We start from the raw sequence: 18,205 nt of genomic DNA on the forward strand, positions 1-18,205 counted from the left end.
GCATTATGGTGGGTGGAAACCGGGCAGAGCCCGGGGGAAACCCACGACCATCCGCAGGTTGCTAGAAGACCTTCCCACTTACGGCTGGAGAGGAAGCCAGCATGAGCTGGACTTGACCTCACAGCGACCGCATTGGTGAGAGAATCCTGGGTCATTACGATGCGCTGGCGCACTAACCAGCTGAGCCACGGAGGCCCTGTATGGGTTATTACATGGAAGTTATAGAAAACTGGCCAAGGAATATAATAGCAGGAGCTTACAATATTCTCTCAAAGCTTTTATTTTCTCTCTCAATCCATAAAAACATGCGTTTGTGGGAGGTTTTCCAGGTAGGGAAGTCATTCAAGAATTGAATAAATTGCACACACTCCCTGGTTTTGCTGAATGTTGTTGATAAGCAACTGAAATGATTATTGTATTCATTTATTTATTTGATATAATCACTCCCCAGATTATTTATCAGGTCACCAGCTCACACTGGCTTCCTGTCTGGTTATACATGGGACAGTCTGTCGGCAACCTGCGTATAGTTGTGGGTTTCCCCTGCACTGTGCTCGGTTTCCTCTCACCATAATGCTGGCTGCCTTTGTATAAGTGAAATACTCTTGAGTGTAGCATAAAACACCAATCAAATAAATAAATAAATCAGCTTTATCGGTTAAGGATCCATCAGTCCCACGGTCTGTTGGGCCAATTTGACAATAAGAGCTCAGAAGCACCTGGAAGGATATTGCTGTTTGCACAATCTTTTTGTTTCATGAAAACTTTCATCAATATGGCCTTCAAATCTGTTTGTCACACATCAGAAAATTTACCTGTAATTTAAGACACCCATCAAATACATAAAATATAGGTGAAGAAAACACGACCACTGACGGCCGACCCAATGAGAGCGCCTGATTTAATTCAGATGAGTCAGTATTTGGATGTTCCTGAGGAGGCCATGCTATTCAAAGCCTGTGAGATTTCCTTCACCCTGCTCAAAATTTTGTCTTTATCGTCAGGCTTCAGACATCGTCCAAATTTCTGCTCGAATTTATCCGGATGCCATCTTAATATCTGATCACGCAAATATTTCCTGAAGCTGGTTTTATCATTTTTCTTACTGTCCACAAACAGCACATCCATCACCATGGAAACTGAGCCTTCATGAGGCCATGGAATGTCCTCATATCCTAACTCCTTGGCAGAAGAGTTCTCTTCCTGAGTTAACTCATTGAAATGTTCTTCATATTTTGATCGTTTCTGCCTAAGCAGTCTTCGTCCTTCTTCTACCCTGGCTTCATCACCTCTGTATTTCCTCTTCAACTTTTCTCGCTCTCTGTTCAGTTCTTCTTGGTACTTCTGCTGTTTGGCTGTGAAATCCTCTGCGGCGGGGCGAGACTTTTTGTGGAGCGGTGGTGCTGGTCTCTGGGTGTGAGTGTAAGCTGTATGACGCTTTCTCCTGTGCTCTCTGGTCAGCCGTTCTGCCCAGTCGTCATACGACTCTGATGTATGGGAGGAGGTATAGGTGTAATCTGTAACATGCAGGTATAAAAGCATTACACACATGATTTATGACTGATTGTTGTTTAACGCCATACACAAGAATTGTTCACTTTTACAATGGAAGTGATTTTTATGGGTGGAAAGAACCAAAGTGCCCAGTGTGAACGACCACCTTTGGAAAATTACTGACAAACATATTAATACCATATTGGTGGAAGACAAGTACTCTTCACTGAATCTAGATTTTGCTAACAGCCACATGAAAGTCACAGGTCACTTGTTCTCACTAAGGCCAAGCTAGCAATGACAGTGCGGGATTTATATCAAAAACAACTCCAAACTGAAGACTATGGTTACTGGTAAGTGGAAAATCTAGAAAATTATGCCAAGAAATTTTCATTTTTGAAGGATATTTGCCCCTGTTTAAACTGTCCAAGGCTGGGGTTAAACTAATGCTGTGTGTGTTTGACTGAAAAAAGTCATGATTCACTAACAAATCATTATCATTCCATCGTACTACGAAGCTATGGCCGTAAATATCCTTGCCCATGTGCTCTTCCATTCCTTCTATATTAGTTAAGTCCTTCTCACCATTCAACATCCAATCATTTTGTATGTACTAGTACTAATATATATATGCAGTAAGCAAAACCTGTAACTTTACCTTGCTCATAAATTCCTCCATTCATATTGTACTCGTTATCACATTCATCTCTAAGTTTCTCTTCCCACTCATCATCGTCATCATGGGAGGGGCCAGCAAAACTCTGACAGCAGAACATGTCATCTTATTTACTGTATTGGACTTAAAAAATTCAATGAACTCTCCGGCCTTACATGGGAGGATCCTCCGGCAACCTGAGGATGATCATGGGTTTTCCTTAGGCTCTGCCTGGTTTCCTCCCATCACAATGCTGGCTGCCATAGTATATAAGTGAAATATTCTTGAGTATGCCTTAAAACACCAATCAAATAAATAAATTAATTAATTAATTAATTAATTAATTAAAATTTGCATTTTTAGAAGTAAAATAGTCATAAAAAAATGCTGTTGATGCTGGAACTTAAATTTTCCCAGTAGAATACCTTCCAAACAAACCTCATTCACCTTTCAACGGAACTTGGAAAGTGAATGAGGTTTGTTTGGAAGGTATGAGCAACTTACTCACGGACAAAATTTGAGGTCATATACTGTACTTAACTGTAGCTGAACACTTAGCGCAAAATATTTCACAGATGAAGCTTATGAGTTATGATTGCAGTGAAAATTAAAAGGAATCCAACAAATAATGTATACAGTACAATGGTTTTATTTTTTAATTTTAATTTAAAAGAAAAACACAATTTAAACTTTTGGACAAAAAAAAAAAAATATCCATGAGTCAAAATTTGTGTCCCATACTTTAATATGAAGATGTCAAGAAGAAGGATTTGGACGTCAAATGTTTTGTATTACCTGTCTGTCTTTGACCTGTTCCCACTGACAGAGAAATCCATCCAAGAGAGTCTGAGCAGTTTTACCTGCCCGCGTCTTCTTCTGCAGGGCTGCTGGACAAGACGCACTGTAGGGTAGGATCATCTCTGTGTATACTGTAAAATGTATGGTATATGATTTATTTGTTTATTTGATTTTTGTCAAACACTACACTCAAGAATTTCATTTACATGATGCCTTTCAGTATTATGAGTGAAGGAAACCTGAGTACCCCGGTTAACCGTCATCCATTAGTGACAAGTTACTGACAAACCTGCCCCACATGTACACCACATGTTATTAGTGGAAGACAGCACAAACCGATATGGCTACATGAGAGTGTAGGGTTGCCTAAATTAGCTGCCCAAAACCAGGATTGAACCCTCACATTATGTATCCTAATGATTCAAAGACTTGGCGGCACTCTGCTGCCTCTTCTATGTGGTTGTAGATAAATTTGGGGTTTTCATTTGTGACTCGCTGAAATATGTTGACAGAAGTGCGTTAGGCAAAGTAAGCTCAATATACATTATTACCTGCAGAGTAAGAGTTGCCCCCCTTGTTGAGGTCACCCAGTGCTCTGTGGATTAGCACATGAAGGGGGATGTTCCCAAATCCATCTTTGTGGAGAGGATCAATGTTTTCCTTCAGCAGATAACTGAAATAAACCATACATGTGTGGGCATAACAGAACAAGATTATTTTGAAACAAAAACAAACACTCCATATTTGATTTATTTATTTGATTTGTATTTTACACCGTACTCAAGAATATTTCACTTATACGACGGCGGCCAGCATTATGGTGGGTGGAAACCGGGCAGAGCCCGGAGGAAACCCACGACCATCCACAGGTTGCTGACAGGCCTTCCCACATATGGCCGGAGAGGAAGCCAGCATGAGTTGGACTTGAACTCACAGTGACCACAACAAACACTCTATATATCACTCTGTCTGATGCTCTACCTGTGGTGGGTTGATGGGTCCTATGATCTTTTAACATTAGTCATTCACTTAACAAGCAGGACCAGAATCTTGCATCTATTACATGTATGTACCAGTATATTTTGTCCTCACTGAGCTGATCCATCAAACACTTAAAACAATTGGGTATGAAGTTGATACACCAAAATCTCTTTTTATATTAACGAAGAATCAGCCTAAGTTATGATCTGTTTGACAATTTGACTCTGAATCAGGCCTAAGATGCTAAGACTGGCATATATATATATATATATATATATATATATATATATATATATATATAGAACCCACCCACCCCCTATTTCTATCTCCACTCATATATATATATATATTAACGAAGAATCAGCCCAAGTTATGATCTGCTTGACAATTTGACTCTGAATCAGGCCTAAGATGCTTAGACTGGCATATATATATATATATATATATATATATATATATATATATATATATATATATATATATATATACACATCTATGTATGTCAACTTTTTGACACAAAGTGCAAAAAATCATGGATATCAAGTGGGTTTAATCTCAATTCATCTTCTATCTTGAAGTAAATTAATACACCTATGCCCATCAACCTTTCATATGTATAGAAAAATATTTCAATACTGTGAGTTTTTCCATCAAAGACAATATTCTGCAAGTTTATAACAATATTCAACATGGAAATGCGTTATTCAGTTTACTTCAGCTGGAAACTTCAATACACTGTAGCTTTGTGGCCGAGTTAGTATAGGCCTATTATGCCTACTAGATTTATAGTTACTAGCCTATTATGCCTACTAAGACATGCTGTTCAAATTGTGCAAATACATTTTTTGTCATTCATTTTATCGTATATTCAGCAGTTTTTACGTAACAAATTACAACCTGTCAGAATCAGTGACAAGTTCATTAGAGATGCTGAAGATTGATGGGAATGAGAAGACAGCATCTCACCGGACAATGCTTAAATTAATTAAATCTTATGATATGATTTTTTTCTCAAAGTTTATGAATTGAAATTGAAGAATTTAAATTTTGCTCCTTCGTCTTCCTAGCATGCAAAGGTTGTTTTTTTTCTGTTTTCCTTTATAAAATACAGTAAAATTAGTGAAACACCATGTTCAAGCCGACGTTCTTTCTCTGATATCTGCTATAACTAGGTCAGCACTGCTCTCATTTTAGAAGCCGTCGCCACAAAACGCAAGCATAAAATTCAGCACAACTCAAAATTTATTTCCGTTTGTTTTAGAATTGAGCATGAATATAGTTGTACAACAATTCTAGTGTAATTTTGTAAATATTCAATAGGGGTCAAAATCACCAGCATAACCCCTCCTGGGGCTACGACGTGAACCAGGAATACCTCGGCTGTGCATCTGCAGGCTACTCATAAACTGTATAAAAGATATAGTAGGCTTACTGTATGAACAGTTCAAGAAGCGGAAGAAATATCCTTCCTGTATTTCCAATTTTCAAGAAAGCTATTCATCACTTGAGCCTTCATTGCAACTTTTATCTGCCATAGGCTGCTGCTTTTCATTACAATACTGAAAATAACTTCAATCTTAGAGAGCTGGAGTAAACATGACATCACCTTGCTGTCGATAAAGGAGACGTGCTAAAATTGTGTCAAGACAAAGTTTCACTAAACGTTTACTGTGTTAAAAAAAATCTAAAAAAATATTTAATGAAAGTTTAAGATACCTTGAATGGTAGTGTTTCAGTGGAATTAACATTAGTCAGGTGCTGTCTTTCACTTCTGAAGTAAGAGTAAGAGTTGCCCCACTTAAAAATCTGAACATGTTAGGTACCAGTATAAAACAAAGTGTAATGATTGAATGAATGAATGAATGAATGAATGATTAGGGTTTAACACCACATCAACTGGCAATATTTCAGCCATTCTGTGGTCAGAGCATGATAGAATGCAGTTCTGGCTTTTGACATGAGAACAAAAACATTCAAAACCTGAACTAAGAAGACACACGCTTTTAAAACGAATTTAAAAAACAAAAGTTCTTAACATTATAAAACACATTATGTGCAGGGATTACGTACATAAACATTATTTCCACTATCTTCTGTACAGCCTACCTTAACAAAGCACCGGAGGCCACAGCACAGCTTAAGTGTAGTAAATTGCCCCCTCCTTCGAGCAGGACATCACTCAAGTCAACACGATGTTTTTTGACATAAGACTCGAGTCGATGAGGGCCTATCCTGACGAATATACTTAATGACCTTCTGTCGCTGTTGACTTCTGCCCATCTTCTGACAGACCAGCTCTGTTCATTTACTCATGTCACTGTGGTTGTCTTAAATTTGTCAACGTATTTTCGTCATGATCTGGAAAAGGGTTAAGAAATGCGTGCTTTTAATCAGCTTATATAATTGGTAACATTATCGCAAGAATCTCAGGCTTCACTGGCTTTTTAAACCAAGATATGCCAGATAACAAAAAAAACCTACTGTGACATCAACTTAATTTTGTTTATATTTATTTGATTATTATTTTAATGCCATAATCAAAAGTTTTTCACTTATATAATGGCAGTCAGCTTTATGAGTGGAGAAAACTAGAATGCAACATGAAAACCACTGCCTTTTGGCAAGTTACTTACAAAACTTCCCACATGTGACTTACAATACAGTGAAATATAAACAGTTTACAGTGAATGTTATACTGCAGGACCCTGTTGGGGTTTCAACCAATGACCTAAGGGACCACAGCCTGTGTTTGTATCACTAGATCACTAAAGGAAAATTCCAAATATAGACAGGAAGTCCTCATCACAAGGGCAATGAACCAATTACAGGGTCCCTGCAAAGCAACAAAGGCTGCACTTAAGATACCCTAGGGATGGAGCCAACACATCCTATTGCCTACCATCTCTTCTCATGACAACGTTAATTTCGATTCTGTCATTCCTGTAAAAACAATTGTGATGTCATGACATCAGAGAAAGATCAAACATTCATATCCAAATTGTGGGACATCCAGTTGACCTATTTGCAACCATACTGCTTATGATTGGTCAATTCCATGTTCCTTGATTAACAGTTTCGAAAGGTCTATTCAGTGTGCTTGCAGCACCACGTGTGCTGGAGAGACTCTGCTCAGGATTGAACCTATTAAAGAGCCCAGGTTTCTACCATTAGACCTTACACATATTTCTGTTGGCAAGGTTGTACATCGCTAGATAGGTAGTGAAATGTGTTTTTTTGGAATGTGCTGACTTGTTTGTTGCTCATACAGTATTTTCTGTGTTAAGGTTACTTATCTATAACTGACTGCTCTCAAATTTGATCTTTATACACGTCCAGCCTGTTATTCTGCTCTCTAGGATGGACCAACTTTGAATGATTGATTTAATACTGCTACTTTTACAAATGTTCCAAACTGTGGGTAAGGCATCCTAGAGTGATATAAAAAGCTTGCTTTGTGACATTGCCAGTGTGGTAAAGTGGAAACGTTAAAGACGTTATCAGCGTTCTAGTCCAAGCCACTGTCTCGCAAGATTATCAGACAAAATTAGATCACAATATCACCTAAATTCATCATAACTCTGTGAAGTGTGATGTGTTCATTTAGCTGACATAAGCTTCACACATAAGACTACTGACAATTTAAGCCATAATAAGCACGATGATAAATTTATCATGCAGTCCGATTCACTGTGTGACCCTGTTGTGGTGTTTTTGTCTGAGACTGTGAGTGCAGAAAGTGAATCCTGCCAAACAATTTGGTATCAAATTATACATTAAGATCATATACACTAAACACAAACCGTGAAAAATATGTTAGTGTTCGCTTCACGTTACTGCTACGAAATTTTTATCCAAAAACCATAATATCTGGCGACTTTTCGGCGACATGGCCGAGAGCATAAAGCCTTCCGTCTTTCTTCTGGTTGATGTTGTTGTTGTAAATGACAAACGTTACACGCGCGTATGTTGTGATTTGTTGTGGCGCGTAAATACGTGCCGAATTTTTATGCGCTTTCTCACCAGGTTGCTAATGGAAACAAATCATGTTCGAGCAGGACCGAGCCGGCCTCCGAGGACAAACGGTGACACATCCGATCGTGATTCTTGTCATATACCAAATGCTTCGTTAAACTGGTCAGTATCAAAACGGAATCACACAAAGTAACTGCCTGGCGTCGAGTATTTATACCTTATTTTGAAAACTGGACTGAGGGAACCTGCGGGTCATTGTTGTTGCTGTAGCGGTGGAGAAGACATAATCTGAGCTGGTCGTAAGTCCGAAAGAGTACAGAAGAAACAAGCTCTTAGCTTACTTAACTGAAGCATTGTGTCAATGGAATTTTGCTGTCGTACGTAATTGACGTAGCTTACCGTCATATGTATAATTGGCATTTAATTAAGCTGTAAAAATTGTATACTGTATATGGTAGGCCTATAGCTATATGGGCTTATATGGTAGATTTAATTTTAAAATGGGTATGTCTTTTACGTTGTTAAATGTTCCAAAATTTCTACTGTTCTTTTTTCTTCTTCTTAAATTCTTCCAGGTGTTGTTCCTATCTCAGTTTGAAAGATGATGAATAGTATATCTGAATACTTTTGGGGAAGGTACGTTTTTTATTTATTTATTTATTTATTTATTTTTTGTCATGCTAATTAATTAATACCAGTTATTAAGGTTCATTGTTTTTTCCATGTGTTCCATCTGTAAACATTTGTATTATATTATCATCCTATATATTGCAAATAATACTTGTAAGATATTTTTCAATAAATTTCAGAGTACCGTACTTTTATTATGTAATTTGTGTTATTTGTTCATTCATTAATTCACTTATTTTTTCGCCATTCATCCAGTGGGGATGCTTCATCTGATCCCGTGGAGATGAAGTCCATGGATAATCTTTCTTCCAAGACAGAACAAGAAGTTACCTCCCCTCCTGACCCTTTGGCAGGCCTCAAGAATTCCATCACTCCTTCACCCCTAGGTGTGACCCAGTCTGTCACTTACGCTGATTTCTACCCAAAGTGTCTTCAGTTCTCCCCCAATGAGGGTTATACAGATTTTGAACCATTCAGGTGGGTCTGTAATATTTTAATCAGTATGCAAACCAAAATTTTTATTTATTTATTATTTATTTGATTGGGATTTTATGGCATACTGAAGAATAATAGAGGACAACAGCCAGCTTTATGGTAAAGTAATTACATATTATGGTGCACAATAGCACAAAAAGGTACCAATTTTCTGAAGTTGATTGACATATTGCTATCTTGGATTTCGCAGATTTACTTACTTTCCAAGGTAATAACTGCTGAATTTCTGGAATTGTTACCTGTGAGTTAGAATCAGTTCTCACACACTAGCCAGCCTCTGTACTAGCTGTCATTTTAGAACCTTTGATATTGATGTAAAATCTATGAAGTGTAGCAGCTCCCTGTAGGCTCACCTTTAGCTCATTCAGTGATTCCTTCTTTCTTAGAGAAAACATTGGTACCAATGACAAACATACTGTTTAGTTAAAGAAGTTAGTTTCAAAAAATGGCCAAAAGCAAGAAATCGGAATTTAAATCAAACAACAACTGATTTAGGATGAATTAGGGTAGCTAAATCTTTCTTCAGGTCTTTAAGTTAGCAACAAGCAAGTATAGATTGTAGTTTAAATAACAAATAATTGTAGTTATATTCAGCCATATGGTTAAAATGTTTAGTATAGTTTTTTGACCTTACCTGTTTTATTTATTGCTTTACAGCACAGTCCTTGACCAGGCCAATGATTGGTTGGCAGCTAACCCCCAGTTTCGACTCATGAAATGTGAAAGCATTCGAAAGAGGATAATGGATGGCCCAAAAATCGAATTTGACAGTGTTCTTCAGCACGAGTCTTCCAACGGAAAGAATTATTTTCTGAATGGTCTCAGGTATGGGTCTGTGCCGTGTGCTAAACTAAAATTTAGATGCCTGATAAATCTACTGAAGGGTGGATATTTATACTGTGTATTATGTGTTTGACAAAAGTGATCATATGATGTCTTGGCATTGGTTGGAGTTTCACTCGCTTACAATAATAAATCTAATCAACATCGTAGCATTAAAAAATAGATCATTCGAGTATTTATGACTAAAAAGGAAACATAATAATTAGGGTTCACTTTCCCATGCAGAGGTGATTTGACTCAAAGCAGAATTGACCATCTCTTATAACACATGTTAATACACTTTGTCCACAAACCATGAACGCAAATAGAAACACATGAACCAAATGTTATGGAATTACAGGGTTTTGGTATGGTCTGATTTATGTATTAATTTATTTTTCTCTATTTTTTTATTTTTTTTATTTTTTTTTTTTTTTGAGGAGAAAAGCATTCATTTTTAGGACAGTTAATCGAAGAAATGCATATGTTATATTTTGTGTGTATATTGTAACTGTGATTTCTATATTTTATGTTCCAGACTCTGGTTAAGGGGGAGACAGGCCAGTGACCCAGAACCTGCCCAGCAGCTGGGTTGTAGGCACTCAGTACCCTGGCTGGCAGTGGACAGTGACGATCTTCAGACACACCAGGGTAAACTGTACCCTAGCCAGTTCCTCAGTCTCCAGCAGAAAGTAGAATGTATCAATGCCTCGTTTAAACAGAGACCCTTGCCTGGTATGTATATGTATATTGCCACATGGACTCCTGATTCAATGTTTATTTATTTATTTGTTTCGTGTTTTATGCCATGCTCAAGAATATTTCACTTATACGACGCCGACGAGCATTATGGTGGGAGGAAATTGGGCAGAGTCTGGGGGAACCCACGACCATCCTCAGGTTGCTGAAGAGGAAGCCAGTGTGAGATGGATCCTTACCTTGGATCCTTATACAGTGTTATGACACAGAAGTGTTAATATGTTCAGTTGCCGACAAGTGATACTTTATTGTGCAGGTGTTTTCCTGGACATGCCAATGGGCATTAATGTCACGCTTGATTATGATTTGGCATAGATAACCCTTATAACATGGATTACAGGGTGTATTATGTACTGTGTACTGTGTTTGGGAACAGTGTTTATATTTACAGTGTACTTTGAGAAAAAAACGACCAGCAAGTAGTAGTACAGCAATGTTGTAATAATAACTGGAGTTGTCTCCCTTCTTCCGGGCACACTGACCAGTCAGCGTAATATCTAAAGCCGTTTCAGTTCCAGAAAACGTTTGGCCTCCCAAACTAATCAAGCTGTATTAAAAAAAGCTTTATTGTAACAAAACTCTGATGGTTTACCAACAAAAAGTTTAGAATTGATACAAATTTCTTTCATTCACAGTCAAACTTAAAAGCTCTCAGTAAGCATCATTTGAGTTACATTTTACAAAATTTCTTTGTGGTCATGCAGCGTCAAAAAAGTCTCATTTAAAGTTTAGGATTGGAACCAGTTTTTTTCTAGACATGGCCCTGATAATAGTACATATTACAACACATATAGACTTCTTTAGGTAATGGTAGTGTGTGTTTTACTGTCAAGAAGCCATTTGTTTTGCTCTGGCCATGTTGTCATCCATAGCATTTATTTAGGTTTGTAATGCAGTAAGTCCACTATCAGTGGTCAGAGTCATAGGGACTAGCTGCCAAAGTTTTCACCGCACATGTATGTCTCTCTCTGTGTTTGTCCCATGTGTACTTGTTTTATAAAGTATTACTATTGCCACAGCCTATCGGCCCATGAACATTGACGTTTTGACTGTGACTGAGAATGCTTTTTTTCCTCCACCTTCTATATGAAATGAAATGTCTTATTTGAGAAATTCAATGTGGGCTATATGCTAACACTTTCTTGTTGTCTTTTTATTGTTTACAGGTAGCATACTAACTGTGGAATCTGTGTTTCTGAGGTCTTCAGACGCCCTGGAATTACCTGGGTGGTCCCCAGAGCGATCATGCTGGTTGGAGGATGGCAGACAAAAAATTCATTCTGTTACAATTTTCAGAGTGTTTTATGTCTTGGGTGAACCTAAAGACATAGTGGAGAGTATAGGTAAATCATAAAATATGATCGTTAGACTATAGGTCAGAAAATACAGGATATTTGGCCACAGGTTGTAAGACATCATCAGACGTCACACAAATTTTTTGTGAGCCACATTTAAATATTGTGTACTTATGTAAAGATTCTTTATTTATTTATTTGATTGGTGATTTATGCCATACTCAAGAATGTTTTGCTGATCAAAATACTTTAAAGGGATATAAAATCAGTTCTGATTGGCTGGTGTGAGTGATAGACAAGCTCAGGCTATGCCTTGCCTAAGCTGAATTTTAGGTATGGTACATTTATTCAAGTGTCTCCACTGTCAACCAATCAGAATCAATTCTGTATCCCTTTAAAAGCCATTGAGGAGGTAAGCATATGGTGTCGATCAGCTTTTCCAACCTCCACTCTTTTTGGGGCCTTAGTGACAATAAGCGGTTAACAGAACTCATACATCTATTGATGTGGTCATTGATGAAGTTAAGACAACTAAAAATGCCCTCCACTAAATTTACGAGGTACGCCTTGAGTTTCCTGTGTAGGTGAAAATTTTAAACGCGGAATAGTTCACGATTTACTTGACGAAGACAGATGTTTATACTCTGGGCACTTTGGATTCCTCCAGGCATAAACAGTTAATGAGAACGGCACTAAGTACCAGTGACATAGATATATTGTATGTGAATAAAATGAAAAGCCAATGTGGCATCATTAATACATGTATCTGGTCAATGGTAAAGACGGAAGCTTGTGACATCATTGACATCTAATGATGCTGAATATCATGGCAAATAAATCCTACATTTTAAATTCAGACATTTACATGCATTTAATTGTACTTGTAAAAAAAATCTCTATCAGTGAAAAAGAGACTTTCTCATAATTTCTATTGAGTTATGTATGTATCTCCGTATTGCTATTTCTAGCATTCTTTTTCCCCTTTATTTGCCTTCAAGAATGATGAAAAAAAAGTTTATTCCTTATCTGTATATTAAAATTTTTTTTTCATTTAAATGTACTCCCAAAGATCCTAACAATAAAATGACTTTTTAGTAGTTTTATTGAATTGAATATATATTTACATATTGCTATTGCTCGCATTCTGTTTTTTTTTTTTTTAATTACCCTTTTCTTTTGAGATGGATTTGAAAACAAGTTTTATTTTTTACTGTATGTTAAATATTTTGTGTTTTACAGGCGTAGAAGATTTCCTTCCTAAGATCACCAAAGAGGCCATGTCTTTTGCATCCAAACCTCATTTCCAATCATTCTCAGAGGTGCTAAAATGCGCCAAGGCTTGGCTGAAAGGGAATAAGGTAAGTCTAGTTAATTACTGAAATTAACTGACAAAAATATGAAAGCTGACCAAGTAGTTAGATAAATTGCGCAAAGAGACAACCTGTGGCCCATGAGAGACCTAGCTGCAGCCTGCTGGTTCAGGAAGTTTGTCAGATATCTGCCAGGCTGTGGTGGTATTATCCAGGCTCTTCCCAGTTTGCTCCACCAGTTTGCCTGAAAGCTGGACACTGTCATACCCTTCACTTAGTACTTGACTGAATACTCTTTGACATACCAGTAGTCACGAGCATTGTTAATAGTTCACGTCTAAATACCATGAAAATGGCTAATGATGGTTACCGTGAAACATTTAAATTATGAAGAAGTATTTCTTAATTATATTATTTATTTTTTGGGGCCCTCCATGGTTAAGGAGGTTAGCATGCCAATGCAGCACAATGACCCAGGAGCCTCCCACCAATGCTGTGAGTTCAAGTCCAGCTCACGCTGTCTTCGTCTCTGCCCGATTTCCTCACACCATAATGATGGTTGCCATTATATAATTGAAATATTCTTGAGTACGGCATAAAACACCGATCAGATAAATAGATAAATATTTTTTTTTCTTTTTACAGCAAGTTCGAGTTGTTAATATTCAGTCCTCATTTACAAAAGTTGAACAGAAAAACACAGGTAAGCGTTTGATGACTTTCTTTTAGGCTTTAGCTTAATTCTTCTAAAATTTGGGACAGTTATTAGTGGTGTTGAAAGTAGAATATTACATTTCTTTACCAGCCTTTTGGAAAAGTGACGATGTGAGTATGTTGTTCATTAGGTGGTCTAACCTTGTAAGAGAAAAGCTACTGCATATTCCTGCTGCAATTACATATACATTGTCTAAAATGGGCAGACCAGGTATCCGAAAAATTAGAAGAAGTAGGGTAATATGATATTGGTTGTTGTGGGAGGTAGGGGGGCATTTGGGGGACAAAAAAAAAAATAATGAGTTCTGATACAGGGAGTAAAATGATATATATATATATATATATATATATATATATATATATATATATGCATTTAGGTTTTGGAAAGAAAGCTCTGTATACTTTAGAAGAATGCACTAATTTTTTTTTTTCTTATTTCCACATTTCCTCAAAATTTGTTTTTTTTTTTCCTCCCTTTTTATTCAGGAAAAGCCACCTCACTCCGTCACCTCATGACACACACAGAAAGTGAAAACGACATCAGTCTTTACTTGAAACTTCTGACGATCTTTTACGTCAAGCAGCTGAAAGTGGAAAAACTGTCCAGGGTGGAACTTAAAACACTAAATGTCCAACCCAGCAGTAGCCCTGTAACAAATATATCCAATTCTGTTACTGTTCATAAACCACAAGCCGTAAGCTACACAGAAGTGGTGACATCATCAGATGATGCTATAACAAAAGAGATGGCATCATCAGGTCTCACATCATCATCATCATCAGCTGTGACATCATCAGAATTAGCATCATCAGTCAATGAATGCTTCCCTGCTCCCATAGATATACCCTGTTTGACATGTAAACTGTTTGCACCTCTGAGACGAGGGCCTAAAACATTCGAATCATTCTCAAGGACGGTGGATCGTGCCAGCTATTGGATTAAATGTAACAGTAAGTTTATTACATGTATTTATATGCAAGAGGAATTCTGGTAAAGTAAAAGAAAACAGAGAAATAAGAAAGACCATGTGTCACACTTAATTTTATTTATTTATATATGTATTTAATAACTGTTAAGTTTATGTATTTAATAACTGTTATATTTACCATTCAAAGAAATTTGACAAAAAAAACTTACGTCATAGACTTTTCCTACCTGTCAATCAAGAACATGCATTTGACCAATCATAAGAAATATTGTTGCACTTAGGCAGATTGTGTGTCCCACTCATTGCTTACAAATCATCAGGGTTTTTTTTACGTCATTATGCACAAAGGCTTTCACCTCAAATGGCTGTGTGAAAAGTAACATTGTCACTGGAGAGGTGATGAGGCATGAGATCGGGCAGATCCATCCACTGGCTCTTAATGTGGTTAATGATAAAGCTCACCTTAGAACGCAGAACAAGTTCCATTCAGTGGCCCACCAAAATTAAATACCATGGCAGGTCAGTGTGTTTTTGGTGTTAATAAATCACCTCTTTTACCACGGTAACAGATTGTTTTGTGCTTTTTTTCTTCTTTCAAACCAGTTTTTCATTGTCTTATTATCCAATGGGAAAACTTTATTCTCTTCCACAGAATCCCCTCTGCTATTTCTCGAGTCCACAAGTACATTGTTTTCAGAGAATATGTATGGGAATGGAGTGAAGGAGGGTGCAGTTCTGTTCGAAATCAACCGACAATTGGGGCGATATTTTTTGACATCTGTGTGGTGAGTCAGAAACTTCCAAGAAGTACATGAACTTTGGAATTGTTTGATTGGATTGTTGTTTTAACGCCATCCTTAAAACTTTCTCATTTATGATGATAAGTTTAAAGGGTGAATGAAAGCAGAGTTGCCAGCATAAACCACTGGTCTTTAGCAAGTGACGGATGGGGTATCCCATGTGTGATGTACAGACTTAACTGTATGTTGGTTTGGTGGAAGACAACTGGTCGTCATCCAATACGAGTATGTGCAACCTCGGACGGATGTCTTGTGAGGCGTTTTACTTTGCAGTTAGCAGCATGATATTGGACGTACCCGTTATTTGCTCAGAAGAATGTGCTAATTGCTTCATGTCCACTATTCAGCAGCCTGTTTTATCTCATACTTGGGTCCTTGCTGAAGATAATGTTATTGTCTGATTTTCAGGGGATACTTTGCAGACAGAACAGAAGAGTTGGTGATGGAGGAAGTGTCAAACCCGTATGTCAAGGTCGGGGAGGTCACAGCTGATACTGCTGACTCTGGAGTTTTATGATGTCACATGTCACAATGTCACATGTCAAGGTCACAGATCAACAGGTCATTGTCATAATAACGCAAGATCACAGATCAAAAGTTAAGATTGTCTGTATAATTCAATTCTCAAGGTCATAATCACACAACTAGGTCACAGATTGTCAAGGTAATCTGTATAATGACTAAAGTCATTGTCACACCACTGCATGTATATCTCATTGGGCACAGTCACTGTTTTTCAAGTGGTATCCCACAGTCATGAAAAATACTCATTTTTAAGACAGAAAGTGAGAAGAAATTATTATTTTTATTTTCTAAGTGTTTCCATCAACATTTTTGTTTATTGTTCAAGCATTGAATTGTTATAATTTAAATATTTTTGCTTCCTTTACACATTGCCTAAAATTTGTCTTGCTTGTATTTCATATTCACAGAATAAAATCTGTAAACATGAGATTTTTTTTACTGTTTCTCTTCTTAAATTATAAAACAGTTTTCCCGTTTAACAAGACCAAAAGTCATATGTAAATATGTCTTACCCATACCATGCTTTGAACACATCCTATGGGGCTTTTGGGTTTAGAAGAACTTAGATGAGCAATAATGACGGAAATTATCTGTTGTAACTTTTTCTCTAAAATTGATAAAATAAAGGTTCTTTGCAGACCTACTTTTTTATATATTACAGTATGGGTTAGCTCCCATCATGGGTTTTGTTGATCAGCGCCCCGATTGATGTTTCTACACCAAAATGGTACACGATTTGGATACTGGTTGCATTCATTTGCCTGAAACATATTCTTTAATGAAAACCGTTGACTACATGCTTGACTGTAATGGAATGAATCTGCTTATGTACTGGATTTAATTATAAGGGATTATTATTGATCAGATTATGCAACGGTTGATAATGAAATTTCTGCTAGGATCGAAATCAAAACACCCTGTTCCTCCTCTTGCTGTTAATGGTAAAAACGTGTCAAATGACGTTGAAAAGGCGAATGGATTTTGTCATTTTTCGCATCTCAATCAGCCCTTCACCACGCAGTACCTGTCTCGCCACCTTTTACGCATGATACAGAATCACGTCTCGGTTGTATACAGATCTCTGAAAATGGCATTAAACATTTGCTCGAGTGCCTTAATACGCGGAAAGCCGCAGGTACTGATGGTATAAACAAATCCATTCTTAAAAACACTGCTGATTGTATTGCAGCTTCTGTAACGAATCTTTTCAATTATTCTTTACAGACAGCTGCCTTTCCAGCGGCATGGAAGCTATCTCCAGTCTGCCCTGTGTTAAAAACAAAAGAGAGAGAGATAGACATGATGTTTCTAATTATCGACCAGTGTCCATTTCAAACTTCTCTTTCTAAGGTCTTGGAGAAGGTCGTGTATAAACATCTGTATGAGTATTGTATGTCAAATAATCTTCTTATGCCAAATAGCCCTGGATTTAAACTTGTAGATTCGACTATATGCCAGCTAACAAAAATTGTTCATGACATCTACAAAAGTCTTGACAGTGGAAATGACATGTGTTTATTATGTTTAGATGTCAGAAAGGCATTTTACAAAATCTGGCATGATGGTCTTCTGTTTAAGTTAGAGCAGTTGTATACTGAAGATGTGGTAAAAGTTTACTTGTGTGACAGAAAAATGAAAGTTTGTGTTAACAAGTCCGAAACTTGTCCAATATATGCTGGTGTCCCACAAGGCTCTTAATCGGGTTCACTTCTCGTCTTAACTTTTGTCAATGATAGTAGTATGAATATTGAATGTATTATTAATATATTTGCAGATGATACATCCTTTTCTGAAGAAATTTTAGAGTTAGCAACACCTGAGACTAAACTTAACCGTGTCTGTAAAGCTGGACTAGTGAATGGCTTGAGTCATTTAACTGTTTATCTCTTAATATCATTGAAAAATAACCCCTCATTTCCGAGATAGTATTTAGATGACGTAGAGGTGAAGAGCGTTCAGTCTCATAAACATCTCGGAATTATTCTACAGAACAATGAGAAATTGAATGTAAGAGTTATAGTTAAGA

At 37.1% G+C, this 18,205-nt stretch overlaps 2 protein-coding genes across 3 annotated transcripts; one reads left to right on the top strand and one right to left on the bottom strand.

The window, feature by feature from the left end:
* Positions 1 to 228: 228 nt before the first annotated feature.
* On the bottom strand, positions 229 to 6,229 carry LOC135480624 (NF-kappa-B inhibitor-like protein 1). The gene is made up of 5 exons (XM_064760510.1): positions 6,035 to 6,229; positions 3,499 to 3,620; positions 2,945 to 3,078; positions 2,153 to 2,255; positions 229 to 1,517 (listed from the first exon to the last, which is right to left on the bottom strand). Exons 3-5 carry the CDS (start codon positions 3,065 to 3,067, stop codon positions 916 to 918), a joined length of 828 nt encoding a protein of 275 aa, XP_064616580.1. The 5' UTR covers positions 3,068 to 3,078; positions 3,499 to 3,620; positions 6,035 to 6,229; the 3' UTR covers positions 229 to 915.
* Positions 6,230 to 7,958: 1,729 nt separating this feature from the next.
* Positions 7,959 to 16,539, top strand: LOC135480719 (uncharacterized). 2 transcript variants are annotated; one of them, XM_064760634.1, is made up of 11 exons: positions 7,959 to 8,062; positions 8,476 to 8,536; positions 8,786 to 9,007; positions 9,683 to 9,850; positions 10,386 to 10,582; positions 11,773 to 11,949; positions 13,141 to 13,259; positions 13,857 to 13,914; positions 14,412 to 14,876; positions 15,507 to 15,639; positions 16,063 to 16,539. In XM_064760634.1, exons 2-11 carry the CDS (start codon positions 8,502 to 8,504, stop codon positions 16,169 to 16,171), a joined length of 1,683 nt encoding a protein of 560 aa, XP_064616704.1. In that variant the 5' UTR covers positions 7,959 to 8,062; positions 8,476 to 8,501; the 3' UTR covers positions 16,172 to 16,539. The 2 variants fall into 2 exon arrangements, with proteins under 2 accessions (XP_064616704.1, XP_064616703.1); XM_064760633.1 differs by having other exon boundaries at positions 7,965 to 8,199.
* The last annotated feature ends 1,666 nt before the right edge of the window (positions 16,540 to 18,205 follow it).

This window comes from Liolophura sinensis, chromosome 13 (genome assembly GCF_032854445.1).
Source record: "Liolophura sinensis isolate JHLJ2023 chromosome 13, CUHK_Ljap_v2, whole genome shotgun sequence".
NCBI classification, from domain to species: domain Eukaryota; kingdom Metazoa; phylum Mollusca; class Polyplacophora; order Chitonida; family Chitonidae; genus Liolophura; species Liolophura sinensis.